This window comes from Pieris brassicae, chromosome 4 (assembly GCF_905147105.1).
Source record: "Pieris brassicae chromosome 4, ilPieBrab1.1, whole genome shotgun sequence".
NCBI classification, from domain to species: Eukaryota; Metazoa; Arthropoda; class Insecta; order Lepidoptera; family Pieridae; genus Pieris; species Pieris brassicae.
The window spans coordinates 19,482,926-19,508,199 of NC_059668.1; the positions used below are offsets into that span (position 1 = coordinate 19,482,926).

The 25,274-nt window shown below is 33.3% G+C and overlaps 4 protein-coding genes across 4 annotated transcripts in view; 2 read left to right on the forward strand and 2 right to left on the reverse strand.

Moving 5' to 3' along the window:
- Positions 1 to 4,007: 4,007 nt before the first annotated feature.
- On the reverse strand, positions 4,008 to 11,174 carry LOC123708286 (NHL repeat-containing protein 2). The gene is made up of 11 exons (XM_045658943.1): positions 10,791 to 11,174; positions 10,532 to 10,698; positions 10,264 to 10,423; positions 9,804 to 9,985; positions 9,464 to 9,611; positions 8,784 to 8,951; positions 8,461 to 8,601; positions 8,027 to 8,152; positions 5,618 to 5,722; positions 5,198 to 5,307; positions 4,008 to 4,885 (listed from the first exon to the last, which is right to left on the reverse strand). The coding sequence occupies exons 1-11, from the start codon at positions 10,945 to 10,947 to the stop codon at positions 4,094 to 4,096; spliced, it is 2,256 nt and encodes a 751-aa protein (XP_045514899.1). The 5' UTR covers positions 10,948 to 11,174; the 3' UTR covers positions 4,008 to 4,093.
- A 135-nt stretch (positions 11,175 to 11,309) lies between these two features.
- LOC123708287 (cysteine protease ATG4B) lies at positions 11,310 to 14,856 on the forward strand. The gene is made up of 9 exons (XM_045658944.1): positions 11,310 to 11,608; positions 11,684 to 11,879; positions 12,150 to 12,296; positions 12,418 to 12,497; positions 12,805 to 12,950; positions 13,271 to 13,405; positions 13,853 to 13,951; positions 14,029 to 14,191; positions 14,605 to 14,856. Exons 1-9 carry the CDS (start codon positions 11,488 to 11,490, stop codon positions 14,661 to 14,663), a joined length of 1,146 nt encoding a protein of 381 aa, XP_045514900.1. The 5' UTR covers positions 11,310 to 11,487; the 3' UTR covers positions 14,664 to 14,856.
- A 2,784-nt stretch (positions 14,857 to 17,640) lies between these two features.
- On the forward strand, positions 17,641 to 21,586 carry LOC123708494 (protein phosphatase 1L). Its single transcript, XM_045659239.1, has 2 exons — positions 17,641 to 18,779; positions 19,080 to 21,586. Exons 1-2 carry the CDS (start codon positions 17,772 to 17,774, stop codon positions 19,464 to 19,466), a joined length of 1,395 nt encoding a protein of 464 aa, XP_045515195.1. The 5' UTR covers positions 17,641 to 17,771; the 3' UTR covers positions 19,467 to 21,586.
- Positions 21,587 to 24,006: 2,420 nt separating this feature from the next.
- Positions 24,007 to 25,274, reverse strand: part of LOC123708631 (dedicator of cytokinesis protein 9) — a 49,617-nt gene continuing 48,349 nt past the window's right edge. The window contains exon 34 of the mRNA XM_045659436.1: positions 24,007 to 25,091. Within this exon, the coding sequence (XP_045515392.1) occupies positions 24,878 to 25,091 (214 nt within the window). The 3' untranslated portion in view covers positions 24,007 to 24,877. The remainder of the gene's footprint in view (positions 25,092 to 25,274) is intronic.

A 25,274-nucleotide genomic window follows, 5' to 3' on the forward strand; every position in this document is an offset into this window, starting at 1 on the left:
TTTTTATACAAATTATAAAAGAATGTACGAGATTTCCTCCCAGATTCATCCAATTATAACTGACATTTTATCATTTTATACCATGTTGTACTTAATGTAGCTGTGTTGAATGGTAAAAACATCATTTAAATATTCCAAGATAGCACTTAATGAGGAGTTCACGATCTCAGATGCCAGACCTATATTTTTATGAAAAGTTGCTATTTCAGGATTCATTATAATCTATGAAATTACTTAATAATTTCAATTGTTTCGAAACGTTTCTTTTATTAATTTAATTAGCGCCTGTGAACTTGAACCCTACGACCATGAGTCGTAGGGTTCAAGTTCAGAGCTACTCCAAAGGGAACAAATCGAAGTTGGAGGAATCTGCGGCTGCCCCAGCTTTTGTAGGGAGGTGAGACGGGGCTAACGTGTCCAGACAAGTAGCATCCAAAGTCAAAGTCAGAAATCATTAATTCATATAGGTAACACAATGTACTCTTATGAACGCCAATAAACCAGAAATATACATTAAATGCTTCTAATTTTACATTTACTGCCAGTTCTACCCTAAGAACTGTCAATAAACTCTCCGCCACTCTTTTAAATCGCCAAGTTTTTTTTGTATTACACAACGTTTGTAAGGAGCTACAACCATCACACCATGTTCAGCAGGAGGCATGGTGAAATAGGAGCACGCACTTACATTCTCGTGGGAATAACACGCAAATGCATAGTAAAAAATAACTAACATCACCGCATACACGAATTCAAGTAGGACCAGTCATCACAAGCACCCGTTCACGTGTATCACGCATGGCCAGCCATCGGCCCCCTCGCCATATTTTAGGGAGAGAGACAACCCAACGCATGGACGCCGCAACAAGCAATGACATTTAAGCATATCCCATCCTCCAAGGGATCCGCTTACCAACGCTTATCCATCATCTTTAGCGATGCCTGTTGGATATAAATTCTTGTTTTACTTACTTGATAATAAAAATTATCAGTGTAGTATATACGGTAAATTGTCCATGACTGCATAATTCGGATCCGTTTTGAAACTTCGTCGGCACGTGTCGTTGCCTTGAAGATGACACGAGGAGTCGGTAATAAGCTAAGATTATTTTTTAAGCTTATTCGTTAAATATTGGCCCAATTCCACCGAGGTCGTTTTTATATATGGCAAATCAAATATGGCCCGGATTTTTACTCGTATACATTTTTTATTACAATAAAGTTCATAAAAGAGTGCGACTTTACATGAATGACAATGTAGCCTATACAATAATTATGGCTAATAAGTAATATAAAGTATGTTGACTTAATTTTAAACAGTACTAATGAATAGCTTAAACTAAGGTAATGTTCATTAACAGTCTTAGTGTTCTGTAATGTTTTGACACTATGTTCATGTGTCCGTGACACCGCAATTGCATTTATATTCACTACACAAGGTTTATTAAATCGTATTTAATGTAACAATTTTATCTAATCAACAACAAAAAATCGGTTCGGCAGGCTCTTTAAACTATATAATTTTGACTAACAATTTGATCTTTAATATATTTAAGATTATACGAAGATTAAACCAAATAATTATCTTCAAAAGTCAATTTTCAATAGTCAAATAATTTAAAATGGTAAATATATGAAACGACTGTGAATACATTGAGTAGCTATTTGAAAATTTTATTACAATTTCTATCGTGAAATTAATGCAGGTTATATATTGGCCAAAGTCAAATTTGTATAAATGCTTAAATCTATAACTTGAATTCGTCATTGCCCGGATCTTCGAATAGTCCTTCAAGTTAAATTCTTTCGCCTACTTCTATCATTTATAATAACAAAAACCGTGTCATCAAGACTTAATAGTCTGCCCACGTTGTGATTGTCAAAGGACTATAAAAATAATTGCGATAACCTTAGGTACTATAATTGCCGGTTACTATTATTGAACATCTACATCTGTTTATCTTAAACGCTTTGATATCATTTGCGGTTTGGTACGAGGTCATACGGAGCGCGAGAATATTTTGTTTGGAAATTTGTTAAAACTACAATGCTTAAAATATCAATTGCTGGTAGGTAAGGTTTAGGTCGTATTGTGAGTCATCCATTACATCGTTAATGGTAAATAAGGTAATTATTTAAAACACATAAACGGTATAAAACCGCAAAGCATGAATACCTTTTTAGCTTATGATTGGATCTAGACTGAAAAAACCAGTGGCACTGCAGCAGGTCTTGGCCTCAGATTGTTCTTCATTTTTTTAAAGACGCAGGTAAATGATAAGCCTGATGCACGCCGTCGATTTGAAGATCTTAGGCATTCCTCACGTTTTCTTTCACCATTCGATTCGATTATGCACAAATAAAGAAAATTCTATTGGTGGACAGCCGTGATTCGATCGACTCGAATTAGTGGCCTGCTCGGATTAGGCAAACTTATTTAAATTTTTAATAAATTAAGTTATGCGTGTCTCTTAACGTGTGTTCAAATTGGTCCGTTTTCCTTCACACTATTGGCATAAAATCCTCTGCTATCAAGTTATATTGGATATGTGCAACAAATGCGATATTATTTAAAAATAAAACCTTAAATATAACCGACACTTCCATGTGCTATGTAATACGTGTCGGAGATATTGTGGACTGTTTAAAATCATATCATCTGATGTAAGTAGATGTCATTTATCAAAAAAGAACTAGTAATTTTAATACAATCAATCAAGCTAGCGTATTTACAAGTTTAAAATTAATCCTTGATCCGTAATATTACGGTTCATAATTCGGTCTATTAAAGCAATATTTGACTGCCTAATATCTATCAAGCTATATTGCAAAATAATTTGCACGACCTTATCAAGTCCGAAACAAAAAGGATTGGATCACAGTGTCAAGGATCGGTGAATTGCGTAAACTTTTGGGCGTTTATAAGATAAAGGTCGACTGAAGGGGTCGTGACCGATGCTTCTATTAATGACACGAAGCTCCATTTCAACAATTACTAACTGGTATCCTAATGTTTGTTAAATTTTTCACACCGCTAAAAGCGATTTTGTTGAATTTTGGTAAATGGTCTTTCTAATATGTTATAGATATATTTATGCTTTTTTAAAATAATTTAATGTTGTACAAAATTGCAATTTTGGTTAAATAGTTACAATTTTGTCCTATTACGACAAAAATCCTTTAGAGAAATATTTTAACAGACAAATATTTAGTGCCAGAAAATGGAGTTTCTGTTAGAAATAAGATTACCAATTTACAAACTAAAGTTTAAAAGCCAATATAATGTTTTTACTTAATAAATACGCTTAATTTTTTTATTTGAAAATTATAAAACTCTCACGACTTTTGCCTGCTTAAAAGTTGACATAAATTTAAAATTTACATAGTTGCATGGCTTTAATTAATTCTCTTTAGGACACTAATTAGACTAAAATGACGTAAATTGTCTGGATTTTAAAATATTAATATACCTATTTGGCTTTATACTTTTCGCAATTTTTTTAAATACCTTACGAACTGTACAAGTGGCATGAGGCATTCACAGCCAGTGATCTAAATTTCTGTGTACTAGATGTAAATGACATGTCAAGGCACGATTATTAATATGTGCTTCGTGATGCGCGGGATTCACTAAATGATAATTCTTGCCCGTCGCTTAGTAATTAGTTTGTAAGTAGAGCACTCAAGTGTCTGCATGCATACCAAATATATTTATTCCAACCAAGTAATATTATGGAATATGTAAGGAAATTGACCTGATTGTAAATTACAGACCTTTTTACTTGAAACTGCCATAAAGTTAAAACTATTGCCATAATATTAAAAAATAAAGTTGTAGCTCATAGACAATCACGATAAAATCGAACGACATATAAGTTCACTTTAATTTAGACTTCCATGACACACTATTATTAATAATTAAATCTTAATTCAAATATGCAAGAAGAGAATTAGATAGCTAGAGCGTGAGTAAGTTAGATTACGTAGATTAATAAAAGACATTTATTACAAAAGCATTTATTTCTTAACGAAAATTAATAAAAATAACAATATTAAATATAACTTAAATCCTACTTCAAGGTAGTAAACATTATTAACTTTGGGTGTTATTAACACCTGTCGGGTTCACTTTACACGTAATTCTATACGATTCGACCATTTTCACCGAATCCCTAACTAAAACCATAGATCGTATCGTAAACGAATGTGTAAAGCACAGACTACCATCACACAAAGACGTCACGAAACTGAGATACAAGCGATAATGTGTATTATCTGTGCGCGATTTTAACTTCATTTCCACTCGACCGGGGAGCGTCGAACCCATATTCGTACAACCTATGAATTCGAATTCCTCCATAGTAACATCTTTATTATCCTCATTTCTGATACAAACCCGCCAATTCTGTTTGGCCCCAGCCGTGAATTTCACTTTTCGTATGTCGTTGTCTAAACTGACGTTGAAATGAATGATAAGGTTACCACACTTTCGGTTCACAAATAGATCGCTTTTGTATAGAATGAGGTTTTCTGGTTCGACGAATTTCACTTCGGCAACGCGTACACGGAACTCTTGGCATACGTTTTTCGCGATGTTGAGTATTTTTATGATGTGATTGTTTGTGTCGGCTATATATAGGTATTTGCCGTCTTGGCTGACCGATAGCCCGGATGGTTCGTTGAATATTGCCGGGTCAGAGCTTTCGATCATTGTAGGGGAAATGGTTGTGACCTTTTGAGGACCGATATCGACCTTTTTTATTTTATTATTGTAAGTGTCAGCGATATAGAGGGTTTTGTTCGCTTCAGAGTACGCGACAGCTAGTGGATGTTGGAGTTTTGCTTCAACACCAATTTCGTCCACGTCTCCATACGCGAACAGATTCTGTAAATTACATGTTCTGTTACTGTATTGGTGAAATGAAAATTATCAATATTATATTTCTGGACTCGAATTCAGTCGAGTAACGATGAAGGGTTTTTTTTAAATTTATAACCTTAATATTGTGTACACATTTTATAACAACAAAAAGATAATACAACTATACAACTATATCATCCATTACTAATATATAAGATAATTTATCTTACGGTATTAATCTAACCAGAATTCCGGCAAAACAGAGAGAAATAATCAAAATTTATGTTAATGTAATTATCTGTTTTTGGCATATGGTGTGATAATAAATATATTTACCAATGGATTTCTATCGCCCCCGCAAAGCGTGGATACGTGTCCACTCGCGAGCGCTAGTCTACGTATTGAAGAACTCTCCGAATCCGCTATGAATACTTCCGGACTACCCACTTTTAACAAAAAACAAGCAACACATACATAATGATAGAAATACATAGCATAATCAGAATAGTTGGTTTATCTCAATTAAAGTCGAGTTTGCTTAATGCCTTGAGCGACCTTCAAACTTGAGGTCAAGAGTTCGAATGAAAGATGTGCACAAAAAGTTTTCAATGTGCGCATCCTCGTTCGTACGAAGGAAAACCGGCATGTCAATAATAAAATAAAAAAAACCTAGAAATAGTCATGTGTCAGGCACAAAAGGCCTATTAATAAACAAACGAAGGCTATTAATAAATTAAAGTAAACAAATAGTCATACCATTTTTGAGGGTTAGTCCCGAAGGTTGAGCGAAGGCGGCAGTATGCGGGTACGCACTGTTTCTCGCTGCTTCCGCGCCCGTACCCGCTATACGTACGCATGTGCCTGTATACATATTTTTAAGTTAAAATAAAATTATATATTATGGGGTTGAAATTTATGGTAAATATACACTTAACGTTTTACATTTTATACTAAAAACACAAAAAACTAAGAAAAGAAGACATTAATTTTTTTACACAATAATATTAGAAGACAAATTACATAATTGAATAATTAAAAATGTAGTAATGGACACAGGCACGTAGGCTGTAACAGCAAAAAACGACGATCAGAAGCCATAGTATTGTCTTTTGTTAAAACAGCTTTTACACATTAAGAAAAACACATTTTGAACGGATTAAAGCTATGTATTATTATTAAAGCTTATAATTATTTACATAATTTAACCGTGCGTCGTCACGGTGACTATAATTATAACGGATTAATCCGTTCAAAAAATGTTTTTCTTAATTAGAAGCCAGTTATCAAAAGGCATGGAACGGACGAGTAGAACTGGCAAGTATGTACAAGATGCAATAAAGAATACAAGATGTAATATAGGAACAACCAATACATCTTACTCCAAAACATATGTGATCTCTGCCTTTTATATGGTGAGGGGTCTGATGGCTGTCCATGCGTAGTACTCGACATTGGGTGCTAATTTTGGTGACTAATCGGACTTGGATAGTTTTATATTGGCTATGTATTAATTTATTTAAAAAGCATTTTTTTTTTTTTTATAAAATAGGGGGCAAACGGGCAGGAGGCTCACCTGATGTTAAGTGATACCGCCGCCCATGGACACTCTCAATGCCAGAGGGCTCGCGAGTGCGTTGCCGGCCTTTTAAGAATTTGTACGCTCTTTTCTTGAAGGACCCTAAGTCGAATTGGTTCGGAAATACTTCAGTGGGCAGCTGGTTCCACATAGCGGTGGTGCGCGGCAAAAATTGCCTTGAGAAACGCTCAGTCGTGGAACGTCGGACGTCGAGGTGATACGGGTGGAATTTTGTATTTTGCCTCGACGTCCGATGCTGAAACTCAGCTGCAGGTATTAATCCGAACAACTCCTCTGAACACTCTCCATGGTAAATGCGGTAGAAGATGCAGAGTGACCCCACATCTCTACGCAACGCCAAAGGATCGAGCCGCTCGGAGAGGGATTGGTCATCGACGATTCGAACCGCTCTTCGTTGGATACGGTCAAGTGGAAGGAGCTGGTACTGGGGAGCCCCCGCCCAGAGGTGAGAACAGTATTCCATGTGGGGCCGTATTTGCGCTTTATAGAGTTGCAAGCGGTGGTCCGGAGTGAAGTACCGTCTCGCCTTGCTGAGCACACCAAGCTTTTTGGAGGCTAATTTAGCCTTTCCCTCCAAATGACCGCGAAACTGAACGTCGTTCGATATGTCAACGCCAAGTATTCCGATGCTGGCTGTGGCTTCAAGAAGAGTGTTTTCGAAATGAGGAGTAACGACAAAGGGTATTTTTTTCGCGGAAAATTCGCATTGTTGGCCTAGTAGCTTCAGCATGCGACTCTCATCCCTGAGGTTGTAGGTTTGATCCCCGGCTGTGCACCAATGGATTTTCTTTCTATGTGCGCATTTAGCATTAGCTCGAACGGTGAAGAAAAACATCGTGAGGAAACCGGCTTGTCTTAGACCCAAAAAGTCGATGGCTTGCGTCAGGCACAGAACCTCCTACTTGCCTATTCGATTAATAAATGATCATGAAACAGATACAGAATCTAAGGCCCAGACCTAAAAAAGGTTGCAGTGCCATTGATTATTATTATTAATTATTTTTGGCCTTGTCACTATGTGTTTGTGTGTGCCACCGCGTCTTGCTGAGATGGCTTTTAATTATGTATGCAATAATAACTTGCTTTAATATGAAGGGAGTCGATGGTTGCAGGTACCAATTATTTTGTAAAAAAAATTTAAAAGAGTGTCGGAGAATTTATCGCAACTTCTCGTCCGTTCTAAAATTTAGAGGCATTATTTTAATAAGAATAAATAAATATTTGTATTTTGAAACATAAAACTAAATCGCACAAACAGCTAGCCTCATTTAATGTCCTAAAACGTCTATGGACATGGGCACTAAGCGTCTCGTTGCTTTTTTCTTTATACGACTCCAGGAATCGAGAACATTATACTCCAAAATCATTAAAATATAATCTAATAACCGCTCCAATCTTTTGCAGGCCCAAATTTTATACTCTCGAACAGTTTAGAAATTTGCATCATTAGCACAAACAAAATTATATAAAAACTATTCATTGGTATCCGTTTGCTACCTGCTTGGGTATTATCTTTCTAAAAGTTATTATTATTATTAGATTTCTTAAAATTATTTGACTTGTACTACCTTCCGTGTATGTTTTGTACTTCCACCAAATAGTGTTGTCAAGGAACAGGGCCCATATTTGATGTGATCCTGCGCAAGCTATTAACACCACTCGGCGACGCTCATCCTTTTTTTCCTTGTCTTTTTCTAAATAAAAATAATGAGTTCTATTGAAAAGTAATTTATAATATCCTATATTTTATATTCCAGCACATTCATATGTAATTAAAGTTCAGAGGGTAATATTGTAAAACGATTTGAGTCTGACAATTTACAAAGGCGCCATTTTTAATCAAACATATTTTAATAGAATTAACAAAAATTGCCGATTCAGCGTTACTTAAAAACATTGTAAAAATGTATGGATCTTATGAATAAAGTAGATTTCAGTTTTAAAATCCCTCAGGGAGTGAGATTTTGCTAAGATTTGAATATGTATTTGTTTTTATTCATACCATTTCCAGTGTTTTCTTTATTATCAACTGCAGGTGTGGGCAACGCCATGGATGGTCTCACTGACATGTCCATATCCGGGGTCGTATAGAGTATAATGTCCCACGGGGACGCTAGAGCTTGCTGACCCAGGCATTTGCCACCTGCATAGTTTGAGATAAACATTTTTGTTAGTGGCATTAGTGTTTATTTCAGGAATAAAAATAATTTCTTGTAGATACTAATGAAACCCAAATTAAGCTTTAAAAATAATTGCACTCGGTAATAATAATAGAAAAAAAGCTAATGAATCTTCAATTGAAAGGGGACATAAATCGCAGCATACCTTGATCGCCCGTCTCCGCCTGCTTCCCAATACCAGTGAGAAGTTCCACTGAATTCTCGTCCAAGTGAATCGCTCTTATAGCGTGGTTGTTGGTATCGCAAACCAATAATACAGAGCTGGAGAGCCAGCATAAGCCTTGTGGCGAGTTGAATCTTGCCACAGAAAGCTCTAGAAAGTATATAATAATAAATACAATGGTGCATACAAGACCTGACTGTGTGATGTGTGTTGTGATGTTTGAGTAAAATTTTGATTCTTCACTATACTTAGACTGTAATTAAAAACACAATACAATATAAATTCCTCAATACATTAATTGAATTACAGCACATTAGTTTGGTCGAGGCCTAGCTAGCTTAAGGCATATATTTTTCTTTAGCAAGTGATTCCTACATATAACCCTTAATTGAAACTTGAATTTCGATACAAATGAAGTTAGTACCTTGATATTTCTTTATAGTGAAAAATTTACTTCCCAATATCAATATATATTATTTTATATTAAGATTATGCGACCTTATAAAAGGGGCAGCGGCAAACCGTAAATTACATAGTTGTATTATATAAAAAAATTATACCAACTTTTAATACATTTTAACAAGTTACTTGAAATCATAAGATAAGCAAATACAATAATAACAATGGTAATCACTTGCATACTTCAATATGATAAGACAAACCTCCATCTTTCAGTCCAGGCTCAGAGTCACCAATAACTCTTAAAATAATTCCCAAGCAGTCAGTCAATAAAATCCTGTGATGCCCTGTGTCAGATATTGCCAAGTATGGCTCATCAGCTCGACCACGATAAAATGGATTTAGGGCTATCTAATGAAAAATATAATATATGAAAGAGAATACAAATAATATTTTGACATTGAAGACATATCTCCATGTTAAAGGAAGCTAAAAACTAACTAAAACAATTTATGTTTTTTATCACTCAGATTTTTATGATAATAATATAATTATTGATATAATTTGTAAAATAAATTCTTCCATTGAAATATATATACTAACCTTACTTGGATAGGAAAGTATACTATTTTTTGCCTTTAAATGCTTTGATGGAGCCATAGGTATTGGTGCAGAACTAATTGAATTAGTACTATTAAAATGTTTTATTAGAGCTCCAACATACCACTCCAACTCTTTTCTGTGCCCTTCACCAGTTAGAATAAACACTGGTTTGTTTTCTGGACCTGGAAGACAGTCCATAGTTTTATTTAGATGAATGTATCTAATGTGTAGAGCTAATATAATTTTACAGTACATTACATAATCTCACATGAAGTATATTATATTATTTTGTTTCGCCTGATTTTATAGTAGTCTGATTCCTCAAAATTTTTTTATCTATGTTGAATTGAAACCATATTTGCACTATAATTATAACCATTGTGGGTTATAATAATAGCACAAATAGGCTAATGTTCATGAGTAATGTTACAGATTCTATTTTTATAGACAAACAATATACCTAAGATTAGAAGGGTAGGCCAACATCTTATTCCAAGTGCATTCCACATTACAATCTCAGAGTCATTTACAACTGGATGGTGAATGCCATATCTTTCCACAGCAGCAAGTATATTATTTGATGATTTTTCATTCAGGAACTTTGCACAATGAACACCAATCTAAACAAGAATCTTAATTGTTTGAAAATATTCTTTGAACTGTTTGCACATATTATTTCTGGCAAATAAAAAAGGGAACATTTTTTAGATTAATTGAAACATACTCACAATAACTAATCCATTTTCAACTTTATACAACTTTTCTAAATGGGCTAAATCAGGTAAAACATGATAGCAATTAATGCAACAATAAGTCCAAAAATCTAATACAACCACTTTCTCAGAGCAGTGCTGTGCTAGATATATTGGCTCAGATACATTTACCCACTCTAAATCTGAAATGAAGTGTTTAAAATATATAAAAAAAAACCAAGAGAATTAAAGCAATCTTCATTAATGTAAATTTATGCAGTGTAGTTGTACAAACTTTTCTTAAAATCTTCAACTGGCGGAACAATTGACCAGACTTTCTTAATGTGTTCATTTATTAAAAACTCTCTCTCTGGTTCGGTGGTAGTATTTCCTATATTTTCTGTTAAATCCATGCAAGCCTGTGCAACAAAATCTAAAGGACTTGATTCCATGTTTAATTTGACCCAACATAAAATGCACTAAACTCTTTACATAAAAAATATGTAGTTGAAGTTTGTTTGTGAAAAAAAAAACAACTTCACTTTTGAAATATTTTTCTAATAACGAAATCTACAAATAAAAGCAGTATACATTTTACAATAAAATGTTAAGATTTTGATAAATGTATATACTGATCAAAAAGGTCAATCAATTTCACTAAACGTAACTCGTAAGTTGTTTGTTGAGTTGAAGTTGAAATTTACATTCATCAGTTTACTTTTCACAAATGTCAGGCGTCTTGAATTAAGCGTTATTGTCATGTACTGTGTCATCTCACACATAACACGGTATTCTTTAGTCTTTTCAATATTCTCTGTGAATATTAAAACGAAATCCATCTGTGTTTGACATGTTTACAAAACTGAAAAGAAAACAATAAGTTGTTCCGTGTTCGTGATTCTTTCAAAACTGTTTCGTTATTGTCTGTTCTAGTTTATTTGCTCATTAATTGAACACATTTTCCCACATATCGTGGAAAATTATGTGCAGATATGGATGCCATGTTTGATATATGTTACCTGTCACCTGATAGTAATAATGTTGAACCAGATGATATACCCAAGACAAAGGAAAATGTTTGGATATTGGGAAGAAAATATAGCCCTGTCCAAGGTAACACGCTGCAACCAATGTATAAGCGATGTGTAAGAATGACTAGTTATATATACAATATTTGTTTGTTTTCAGATTTGGATCGCATAAGACGAGACATCACTTCAATCATTTGGTGTACTTATAGAAAAGGATTTATACCTATTGGCGATGAGGGGCTAACGTCTGACAAGGGCTGGGGATGCATGTTGCGCTGTGGTCAGATGGTTCTAGGAGTTGCATTAATTAGGGTGCATTTGGCTTCTAATTGGGTTTGGACCCCTGAGACGAGGTATCTTTAATTATAGTTAGTTTTTTTATTGCATAAATTTGTTTTTTTGCAGTTTTAATTCAAGACTATGTAATGATTTTGCACTGAATGTGAAATAATGTTAAGATTTAGTTAAGAAACAATTTAGAGTTAAATTTAGTGATTGAATAAGACTGTCCGATCATTTTATTCTATTCTATGGGTTAATATACCAAAGTCAATTCTTTAACTTTAGCAGTTATTGAATATTAGTATGCAATTTATAATTAGTTTAAATAATTATGTATTCAGAGATCCTACATATTTGAAAATAATACAAAGATTTGAAGAAAGGAAGCAAGCTCCATATTCTATACATCAGGTTGCTCTAATGGGAGCTAGCGAAGGCAAGGAGGTAGGCCAATGGTTTGGGCCTAATACTGTGGCACAAGTACTCAAGTAAGTCAGTTTTGTTTACAAATAATAAATGTTTTTGAGACTTATGAAATTATTATATTTTTTATGTAATATTTTGTTACCTTGACACAATTTCTCATCAGTGCTTTGATTTTTATTATAGAAAATTGATTGTTTATGATAAATGGAGCTCACTTGTGATACATGTGGCATTAGATAATACAGTTGTGAAAGAAGACATTTGTAAGTATGAACTGATAACAGTTAAACAAAAATATAATAAATTCACATAATTTGAATAAGTAAATAATAACTGTAATAGTTATTTTGGTTCAGTAAGGAGGCCTCACTTTAAAATTCACCAATGGTTAGGTGCAATATCATTATTCCACGCTTAAATGAAGAGTCTTCACAGGGAACTTGGGCTACCTACAAAGTGCTGAACTGATTGATAAGAACTTTGTCACATAGAAAATCAGCAACAAAGAATATATAAATTTGAGAGTGTAGATTGAAAAACTACTTCTTTGTCCCTTAATTTCCATTTCAGTACAGCAATGTATGGTTAATAATGATAGAGGAGATGATCATACACCAGACAGTGTGAATATAACAGATTGGATGCCACTACTTTTGATTGTGCCACTCAGATTGGGTCTTAGTGAAATAAATCCTGTGTATGTTAATGGTCTTAAGGTAAGGTAGCTAATAGTGGACAGATGCAGTAAATATTTTAGTTTATTAAAAATAATATGTATTTAACAATAATTTGCTATATAGACATCTCCCCAATAGAAACAAAATCAAACATATTCAAATAGAGTAAATCAAAGTTTGTTTTTAAATTGCAATGAAAGTAGTTAATTTTTAACATGTTGCTTCAAACATAGCATGTTATATAGAAGTATATATTCTATAATGAATTTATAGTATGATATATTCTATGTTGTATAGTGATCAATTATTAGCAACAGACATTTATTTGGGCAAGTAAAAATCCATGTTCTACCTTTTAGATGTGTTTCCAATGCCCTCAATCAATTGGAGTGATTGGAGGAAAACCAAATCAAGCTCTATATTTAATTGGCTGTGTTGATGATGAAGTTTTATATTTAGATCCTCATACAACACAGAGATCTGGTCTTGTCGAAGTAAGTTTACCAATTGATGTTTGCCAGCTGATAGCTTTTGGCATTAAGCCAAATAAAGCTGCTGTCCTTCGAATCAACAAAATACGATTCATTCCACCTGCCTGTAATTAGGATATAAATACTCATGCCCATTTTTTTACACAGCAAAATTATAATTTAATTAAGCTTGTTAAAATTGTAGTTAGCTAGATAATAGAATTACAGTATGTTTAGACAGAAACCCTTTAAACATTATGATTAGTATGATATTTTCATACAAGAATCAGCAGCACAAAGATAAACATTTGTAAGAGCTGGCCTGCCATATAAAGTTCAAATCTTTATATTTGTTCCATTTTGCGCATTTTTGTCGGGTTATTTAGATGTAAATCATGGTCAGTGGATTAGGGCTTTAAGGCCATTATTTATTATTATATTTAAACTCAGAATGTAATCATATTTTTGTAGAATAAACAAACAGATGAACAGAAAGAAATGGATTGTTCGTATCATTGTAGATATGCTTCACACATACCAATGCTTGCCATGGACCCCTCAGTAGCTGTGGTAAGTTTTTTACTTTGTAACAGATAATTATAACTTTATATTACATAATCATTATAGTTAATATGATCTTCTTTCAGTGTTTTCTGTGCCGAACTAAAAGTGATTTTGATGAGTTATGCAAAACCTTTGAGGGAGAACTAATGAAGGAATCTCAACCATTGTTTGAAATTTGTGAAAAGCGGCCTTCACATTGGGGTCCAAGTAATGATATAGATTTACAAAACACAACCCTATTTACAGGTATTTTTATACAAACATTTTCTAAAGGGGTTTGTCCCTTTTATAATAGAAATTAAATTACCATGATTTAACTAGTTCTAGTCTTACCCTAATTTGTATTGGAACAGTAGGGCTTCATAATGGGGCCACAAACTATGATATATTCACATTATTATATGTCCTGGTTTAAAGGATTTATTAATTTGTATGTATAAATTTTTAAGGAAAATTTTCATATACTGTCCTTGAATACATGTCCTACATAAATTCAGACATTTTAATAATTTGGACATTCCAGTTTTAAGGCCTTTTGAAGAGAGTATTTCCATAAAAATAATGTAATTACTCCAATGACTGCTACATAAAGATATATATAATATAAATAATATATTCCAGAATATTGCATACCTATTATTATTGGTTTTCTATTTCAGAATTTGAAGATGTGGATAGACAATTCGATGACTCGGATGATGAGTTTGAAATTCTATGAAAAAAAATTATTTTATGTACAGCCTTTTCAATATTAATTTAAATCGAAATACTATGTTGCTTTATCCCCTTAATAAGTTATTTCTAAATTCCAAAGATATGTGAAAATACAGATAGAGATTTATTATCACATAAATTCTATGTAACTTGTAGTCACAATATTCTTTTTACTATTATATTATTATTCGCTCAAATATTTGTTTATTTTAATTGTGTTGTGCTTTTTCTTCAAGTTTATATTATTAAAATTAATCATAATAATAAAATTATTAGACTGGTTTAGTATAAGTTAATATATTTTGCAGTGCCTTTCAAATAAAACATGCAAACAGATGGTAGTTATTTTACGTTTTACCCATAATATTTACCTTAAACATAGATAGATAAAGTTAATCTCGGCCACCAGTGTAGTATCTAAAATACACGCGATGTATTTACTGGTGGTAGCAGAGCGTGGTTAGATGAGTACGAGTAGCGTCACGAAACTCTAGCGCTGACCGTTATTGCGCAGAAGTAAAAAATAAGGTACCTAAGGGGGCTAGCGGAATGAAGAGCGGGCGCGCGTAGCGTTGATTGGCTCTCCAGTCGCATTCCGTCCCCCGCACCGATACGACGCCCCGCGCACATCCTGTGTACAGTCGCGTCATTAATATTATTGTTACTGTTTTTACGTTTGAATTTGTTAGTGTTTTGTTGTTTGTTATTTGTTTTTAAGTTTGTTTGTGACTTTAAAGTGAATATGCCTAGAACAAATACTGTTTTGAAAAGACAAGCCAGGAAAATGGTTTATGACGTGAATTGTTTTTTAAAAACGAATTAATTGATTCTTTGAAACAAATCCATAGTGAGATTGACGAAGCTACAAATACTTTGTTCAGTCATTCGGACAGCAACATTGTAAATTTGAGCCATATAAAACAAACTGCCGAAATCATTAAGGCAGGAAACATAAAATTTAATAGTATAATCAGCGAATTAGGTAAAATCCAAAAAAGGACAGCAGAGTCAACAAAAACGTCAATTACAACGGTAAGAAACATCTCCAATCAAGCCAAAAGTTCTGATTTGATCACAGTGTTCAGAACACATGGCAAAAAACGTTCCAGAACAAAACCGGTCACAAATATCGATAACTTCGACCAAGGAGTAATAAAGAGAACCATTCATAACTTTCACAAGACAAATAATGAACTTACTACCATCGGAAAGCTTAAAAAGCAGCTAGAAGGTAACATTAATTTCAAAGGTTCAGAACGAAGTCTTCGGCGAATAGTAAGAATTTGGGATTTCGGTGGAAAAACACCGACAACAACCGGAAAGTGCTGATTGAGACTTGCAAACGTTTGCAACGTTTATTAGAAGGAAAATATAAAAAAAAGATTTAAGGAAAATAAAGCAATATCGCCAAGAGGGAAAGCCTATTGTTTATACAGACGAATCTTACGTAGATTCATCGCACTCTTCTTCAAAAGCCTGGACCGATGGTACTACTAAGGGGCTTAAGAAACCTATTTCGAAAGGACAGCGAGTTGTCATTGTCCACGCAGGGTCTGATACTGGGTTTATACCTAATGCGTTGCTGACTTTTAAAGCTGGTACCAAATCAGGCGACTACCACGACAATATGAATTTTGAAAACTACGAAAAATGGCTCCGAACCCAATTAATGCCCAACCTACAACCCAGTTCCGTCGTGGTAGTCGACAACGCGTCCTATCATAATAAGCAGTAGGATCGCGCACCAACATCTAATTCTAAAAAAGCTGACATACAGGCCTGGCTCACTGAAAAAGGTATACAGTACGAGGAAACACATTTGAAACCTCAGTTATACAATTTAATAAAGATCAACAAAGATAAATTTCTAACATTTTAGAGTGATCGAATCCTAGCTGAACGAGGTCATCAGGTACTGAGACTACCACCATACCACCCCGACCTAAATCCGATTGAAATGGCATGGTCGGATATTAAACAATAATATAAAATGAAGTGTCAGTAAATGTATAGACCTAATACAAGAAAAGGTTTTACTAATGGGTACATGGGATTGGCAAAAATTGTGTAAAAAGGTGAAGGATAAAGAAAAGCAATATGCAAAGAGTGATCATGTTGTGGATTTGGTAACAGAACAATTCATTATTCATGTCGATGGAGATAGTTCCGAGGATAGCAATGAAGATGACGCTAGTGCCGACGAACGAAGCAGTCCTGAGCCCGGGTCCTCAATAAGCAAAAGGCCTTGTCGCGAGACCATTGAAGGCGTGATACCATTCTCTGATTCAGATTAATAAAAGATTACACGATTAGATTTATTTTTCTACACCCATAAACTTGTTAAAATATCTTAGGTCTTTTTTGGAAATACGTTCTATGTACAGAAACTTTTTTACTGTCTTATTATATCTTATAGATAGGTAATATTACTTACATTCGCGACAGTAATCATGCGCAGCAGCTATCCTTCACATTTCGTTCAGCTTAATATCGTTATTTAAGTAATCATTAATAAAAGTGGCATATAATGTATTGCGTGCGCGACATTACACATGCGCAGCAATCCCCTCCACGTATCGGCCAGCGCTAGACTTACGTGCCGCTGCCTATATCTATAGGCAAATGGAAAAAGCATAAAATAGTAAGTAAATGAGAGAATATATATCCTAGCATTTATATCCCCCTTTTGTTTTTTTGAAGTAGATTAAAAATATATAGTATTGGGCGTCTATGGACTTTGTTTGAGAATTAAAGAAAATACACAAGTTGAGAATATATTCATTATTCCGATTTACATGAAAAATGAAATTACCGTCAACAAATATTTCGGTTGTTGTAACATACAAAGATAATATGTGCTATTAGTCAATTTTCTACATAGGATATGTCCAAGTGACTGATGACAATAGATTTCTATGTGACTGCTGACAAATGATAGGAATGAAGATAGTGTGAACTGTGACTTATGAGGATAGAAAAAGAAAATAGTACTCTGTGATGATTAGTGAGACAAATGTGAATTAAAGCTACAATATTTTTATTTTTATGACTAAACTGCAGTTATCGTATTAAAGCGGGTTTTATTGCTTATTTAATTTTTTTTTGCTTGGAAATGGAAGACGAATTAGAGGATCGAGTTTTACATCAAACATACTTGTCTTTTATGAAAATTTTGTCGCGCTTTAGTAGCAGTGTTGCTTTAGACACCCCAACGAGCTATTTCTGGAAGATGGTGCGTCTTTATTTATTGCGCTCGGAAGTGCTCATTTTCACATTTGGAATAGTAGTAGTCTTCATGTACTTACAAACTATAGGATTATGGAGCCGTACGTTACTAAGCAGGCTATCGCATGCCGTAAATCCAATAAATGCAGTCCAAAGAATGAAGTTGATGGAAGGTTCGGATGCGGACAAACAGAGTTGGGAGTTAAAGGGGTCATTGAGTGCGGTTTATGCAATTAGAGGAAGGAGAATGCACATGGAAGATAAGTTTATAATAAATGAAAATATAAATGACACGGGCATTTCTTTATTTGCTATATTTGATGGACACGGCGGCGATTTTGCAGCTAATTATGCAAAAGAACACCTTATACAAAATCTGTACAATAAGGTTGTAGAGTTGAGTGCATTTAAAGATGGCAAACTTCCCGAGACCCCAAAAAGTGAAAGCCCAGATGAACATAAGAAAGAAGAAAAAGAAAATAATATAAGTGTTGAAAGAAAAAGTAGTTTCAAAAAGTCTGTAAGTACTGCTGATGATACTTCTAAAAAGGAGATTACAGACCCACAACTTTTAGCTCAATTAAATAAAGCGAGGCCAATTACAAGAGAAGTGAGACCAATAAAACCAGTAAAAAATGTGTCTGTACCCTTGTCTAGTTATATTTTAAAAGGAAAAATTAATTATGGTAAATTGTTGACTGATGAAGTTCTAGCTGCAGACCAATTGCTTGTTGAAGCTGCCAAACGTTCTATGAATGTTGCTGGCACAACAGCTCTGATTGCTGTTTTAGAAGATAATAATCTTATAGTTGCCAATGTGGGAGACTCAAGAGGTGTTATGTGTGATTCCCGTGGAAATGCTATTCCAGTGTCCTTTGACCACAAACCACAACAGGTTTGTCTTTCATTCTTATATTCTGTTACTCAATTAGCTAAATAAAAAGTGTTAACTCTTCATAGTCATGCCGAATGATCTGCACATTTTCTGAGGCTATTCAGAGTTATTGCTATTGGAAAGAAACATTACTTTCTATGTATGCAAGCAACCAAAGTTAAGTAATTTCTATATTTAGAGTCGGTTGTAAATCCTGGAGTTTACATTGGTCATTTAATCATGTAAATATTTTGTTATGTGTTGTTACATGATCATGTTGATGGGGTATGGAGTCTGTAATAATTTTTTTCTATGCTTCAGGTTCGAGAACAAAAAAGAATAGAAGCTGCTGGTGGCTACATAGCATTTAATGGAGTCTGGAGAGTAGCTGGAATCTTAGCTACATCTCGAGCAATGGGTGACTATCCATTAAAAGATAAAAACTTTGTTATTGCTAATCCTGATATTTTGACGTTTAATTTAGAAGACCATAAGCCAATGTTTTTAGTTCTTGCCTCAGATGGTTTATGGGATACATTTTCAAATGAAGAAGCTGTTAAATTCATAAAAGAAAGATTAGATGAACCAGACTTTGGAGCGAAAAGTTTGACACTCCAGGCTTATTATAGAGGTTCAGTTGACAACATCACAGTGTTAGTTATTAATTTTATGCAAGAGAAATATTCCACTGCAACTGTCACAGAATAATCATATTATTGGTGTTGTAATGTTTATGAGCAAGTTTAATAAACTTTATAGTTAACATACTTGAAACATGCTCATAATTGTCTTATATGTTATGTGGTATTATTTTAAAGGCCAAAGGAAATGCACTGTGTTTCCAGCTGTACAATTAATGTTGTACATAAATATTTTCACCTCAAGTCAATTTGGCATTTTTGTACTTACATACTCATTAATCATATTATCAATAATCAAGCCTTTTCATATAAACATTGAAATCCTTTTGATTGATGAAATAACAAATTTAATCAATACTGAATATTTTTTCAAAATTTTCATATTTTCACTTATTGTAAGTAGATGTCCAGACTAGTAATAGAAGATTGATATTTTGAAATATGTGTATTTAGAAATCGAATATAAGTGGTTGTGATTGTGAAAAATGTTTAACCATTTTAATACATAAAGAATTTACATTTTAACTAAAAAACCCAAACTATTGTTGTCAAATATTTACATTATTTTGCCTTACGAAGGCTTAGATGTTCCTAATATTAGTTTTATAGTTGCACATAATTCCTTAAGGGCATTTGTTAATGAGATTTGATGTTAATCTTTGTTTAGTGCTTTACCCTGGCCTCACGTTTTTTATTATGCATTGTGTCTTCCGGTAATTGCCGTTATTGATAAGAAAACAATGAGACTTCTCTGCCTAACAACTATTGTTTTACCGGAAATTTAAACCTCAAGAGTTATGTCACGTGATTAACCCGCGGAGACTAAACTTCAGACGTAGGTTTTTATATATCAGGTGTGTGTTATTTTAACAACTCACAATGCGAGTAGTACTAAGTAATTTTTAACTACTGCCCCCTTTTTATAAAATAAAATAGTCTTGTTTTAAATAAAGTGCTCATCGGGGACAGATAATGAGTACTTTGTTATTGCTAATCCTGACATTTTGACATTTGACAGCAAAAGCAGACTGATTTGACTTTTCTATGAATAGAGTGAAAAGAGGGGGAATTGTTTATCTACATTATTAAGTTTCTATCCTAAATGTGACCTCTATGAAAATATTATTCTTAGTTATTAATATAAACATTGATAAGATATAACTCATGCAATATCTGGCTTTTGTCCAGTTGCAGTCATGGGTCTTCAAATAAAGATGGATTAGTGCTAATTATGAAATCGTTTGTGTTGCCATTAACTAGTCATGTTAAATGTTCATATTAAATTCGTATTTACCTATTCTTTGTGATAAAATACGTAAATGAATTAGGGAGTATTTTTATATTGAAACAAGTAAGATTCAGAAGTTAGTAAGGCCTATTTTATAGTACAACAGTCTTTACATTTAGTCTCAAGTGGGTCCAACATTTCCATGAATAGTGTTATTTGGATTACATTTGACAGCTGTCTTCTTCGCGGTATTGATTTGCAGTCTACGTCTCATTCACATACATCATGTTAAGAAACTTAATTGGTTTATAAAGTTACTATTGGTTTATTTAGTCGCGAGTTTCGCGCTGCGTTGCTAATACAAACAAACATGTTTTAGTACCTACTTAAAATTCATCACAAACGCATACGCATGTTGTTAAGTTATTGTAATTAGCACATTTTTGTATAAGTTCGTATTCAATGGTGCTTATTTTGATGTAGGCGAATTAAAAAAAATAATGGAAAGAAAATGTTTCTCAGTACACTAATGATTAACACCACTGTGAATTTTGAAATAACTACTATTTGGGTTTCGTCCTTTGCGTCCTCTTGCGATAAGATTCAGAAACAACACTTGGGGATTTTTACTCTAGTACGTCAAAGATTTTGACAAATGAAAGTCGGTAATATTTCGCGCTAAGCCTTGTTTTTGAATCTTACACTGGTTATATTTGGTGGAGTTCATAAGTTTATTGATTTAAGAATAGTGTATACATCATATTTAGCATCATTGTCCTATATTCTTACGTACTAGTTACCGTTATTGTGTGATAGAACTCGGATATCCGATACATACCGTTTTGAATTATCCCAATTTTAGGTCACTATACTAAAAATGGGATTATTTTAATCGACACACGTGTACGTGATATTTTAATTTGTGTTAACTAATACAGTGAATAAAGAATGTATATAAACTGCTTTTGATTTATCCTACCCCTCTGATAAAATTAGTCGTTAAAAATTATGTAATGTGACATAAGCGCAACCCTAACAGTAGTCGGAGTTTATTTTCATTTAGTTAACGTAACAAGTAACACAAATATTTCTACAATAAACAAGACTCCCGTCTTTTCATATATCATACCTTTTCAACTACATAATATTTTCGAACGGATCTTCACCCTAATATTGTGGGATTTGGGTCTTAACATCTATATTCTCGGTTTAATTAGCAAGATTTTAATTTATATATTAATTGTAATGCTCATTAACCTTGTATTAAAAAATAAGAATATTTTATTAAATGTTAAAGCAGTCCACAGACGACTTAACGCCTTCACCACTTTGAAACTATACCGATGTGAAAACAGAAACCAGCTTTGAAACAACCCACTGCAGCGCACTTACTAGTCTAGTGAAGGACCAATCACAATCTAGGTAGAAACATTTTTCTAGACTTGGAGATTAATAAATTAATCTAGGAAGATTGAAATAAAACAAAATATAATTATTATAAATGTAATAAAACAGCAAAAGTTGATTATATATGACCTAAGTATTGTTCAATGCTTTGTGCATAGAAGTCTAATATGTCATATTATATAGGACAATACAATTAATGAGTAATATGTTTACAATTACAATATGGCATAACAAAGGCATTCGAATACATTAAGTACTAAATAATGTATAAATAAAATTATTTTACATATCTGTACCACATTGTCATAAAAAAACGAGACATTTTACATTTTTGAATATTTTAAAGTGGAATGAAGACATCTTTATTTTAAATATGCATTAATATTAAAAACAATGAAATAAATTATGTCAAACATGAAATTATTTAAATAAAATCAATGTGAAATATCAACAAAATCTTATGTTAAAAAATTGTTTTTAAACAAATTTCAATCAAATCTTAAAGTCGTGAAGCGTGTGAAGGAAGCATTTAACATTTCTTAAGTTACATCTACAAAATTTTGTAATCGTATAGAAAATTAGGTGGAAGGATATTTATAATTATTTATAAGTAATTAATAATTTTAGTAAATATGTGCGTACAAATTCATACATATGAAATCCTTATATATCAATTGTCTACGTCAGTTAGAGTGAACGTTTAGATCGTAATTGACATTTTTACTTGTACTTTTTATGAGATATAAAAAGTTGTTTATTACTTATTAATGGCGAATAACATTTGTACCTGTGATAATACTTATTGATATTAATGCAAATCCGTGATTGCATTTGAGCTATATTAGTTAAAACAAAAACTAAAAATATTTTTTAAGTGGATAATGAACGCTTAATTTGTCAATATTTAAAAATAACGAATCGGTATTAATAGACATGTAATATATATGAACATAATGAATGAAAAAAATAAAAAATGAATAATAGAAATGAACTAGCGGACTCGTGTCTTGCATGATATTTCAAGCGATTAGGATATCAAACAAATTATAAATATTAGGTATATTTCAGCGCCATCTGTTTTGAAGTCTCGAAATTCATTGAAATCTTTCCAGCCGTTTAAGAGGTACTCACGTACAGTAGAATTATATATAAAGATAAATAACATGTATCTGACAGTGCCTGTCTAGAATCACATACTTTAAATATTATTTCTATCCCTTAGCACAAACAATGCCGACACGAAATGTTAAAATATTTGAACCTTGTAAGTTAATGTTTGTAAAGTTGACCAAATGACACTTTGATTGTATGGAACCAAAGTCTGCCTTTAACATTTTTAGTTCGGGGCCTCAGATTTCTGTATCTATTTCACGATCATTTGTCAATCTAATAGGCAAGTAGGTGATCAGAATAATATAATAATAATAATAATAATAATAATAATCAGTGCCTGACGCACGCCGTCGACTTTTTGGGTCTTAGGCAAGCCGGTTTCCTCACGAAGTTTTCCTTCTCCGTTCGAGCGAATGTTAAATCTATTCATCGAAAGAAAGTCCATTGGTGAATAGCCGGGGATCGAACCGACGACCTCGGGAATGAGAGTCGCACGCTGAAGCCACTAGGCCAACACTGCTCTACGAATGTTATAAGGACCTACAATTATAATAACATGATATTGTCAGATGAAGTTATTGCTGGAGTTGATTTGCATACAGTAGTAGGTGTAGTTTTATTTTTTGCTTGTATGAAGGTGTATGAATATGGGTAAATAAGTATCGCAATAAAATATACTAATCTATGTTTGTGCGGTTAAAAATTTAAGACAAAGACAAAGTGTCCATTCAAAATGTCGATTAATTACGCAGTCTTTGGTATATTATCGATCGCAGTGATAAAAAAGCGTCAGATTAGTTTCTTAAGCGATATATCTTACAAATACAATTGTCTAATAGAAAAATTTTCTACGCCGAAATTGACTACATCAGTACTAATGCACTATTTCTATATTTCGTGGCTTGTTATGTGGGTAGTACAAAAATTTACAAAATTTGGCTCGGAGAGGGTAGTCAATATCAGACTTATGGCCTTTTTAAAAATGAATTAATAAACGGTATTTGTTACTATGATTACTATGTTTTTCTATTGAAATAGCATAACGGTTACAAATACGGTACGGTAGTTAATGTTTTACAATAAGGCCGATGGGGTTTGAAATCAATGTCAAATTTGAGGCCAGCCCAAGTCGCCAGTATTTAAATTTATATATTTGACCGTCTAGGAGCTAGGCTGGCTTAATTAGCCGGGACACACTACATACATCTTCGACCGTTCTAGTGAATGGTATTAATCCCGTGATCAATACAAAAACCTCCCGTTTTTGAATTCCTGAGTTTAGCGCGACTAAATCTTTCAGTTAAAAATATTTATAGTTCTATAAATTTATTTGCGCTAATGAAAGGTATGTGTCGAAGTACCCTCTGAAAACTTAAACACGTAGCAAACATGTATTGTAGGTTTTAGTGACAAATAGAGATTATTTTATTATTTTTACTTATCATTTCAGAGCAATTAGAGTAAGTATATTTGAATTTTAGTACTTGCAAGATTTTATGAAGGGCTTGCATAATAGTTTGCCTTTTAGGTTGCAGCAGAATTACGGAAAAATCCGATGTTAAGGATTATTTCAGGGTAACTAGTGCTAAGTTTACCAATGACAAGAATTTACGTCATTTCTCCAATCATAGAGCCATACTGAACGGAGTTATAGAATTGTCGTTATACGGAATTATTTCATTATTGGAACAACGAAAACTCCTGTGTCCTGGAACTTTTGAAACTCATTACTAAGCATTACTACAATCCAGTTCCACGCCAGTAACTGTGGTACTCAGGTTACCGTTGACGAGTATGTCTTGTAAGGGTTGTCCTAAGAGTGAAGAAAGGGAATCGCTCAGTTTAAGATAATTCGCTTCAAGAGCCTCGTGGTAGGAGTGTTGGTCGGAACTGATCAGTTTAGCGTTAAGTTGCAAGGCCGAATGACACACAGTTAGGAATTCTCTGAAAGGTAAGAAATACTTTATGGTTTAACAGTAAAAGTAAGGTTCTATCAGTATACAGACTATATCGTCGTTAGCGCTGTCAAATATGTCAAACTTGATACAAAAACGGTTCGACAGCTCTTGTTTAAGTTTGATTGACGGCCTATAATGCATTTGGTAACTGTTATTCTACTATACTGTG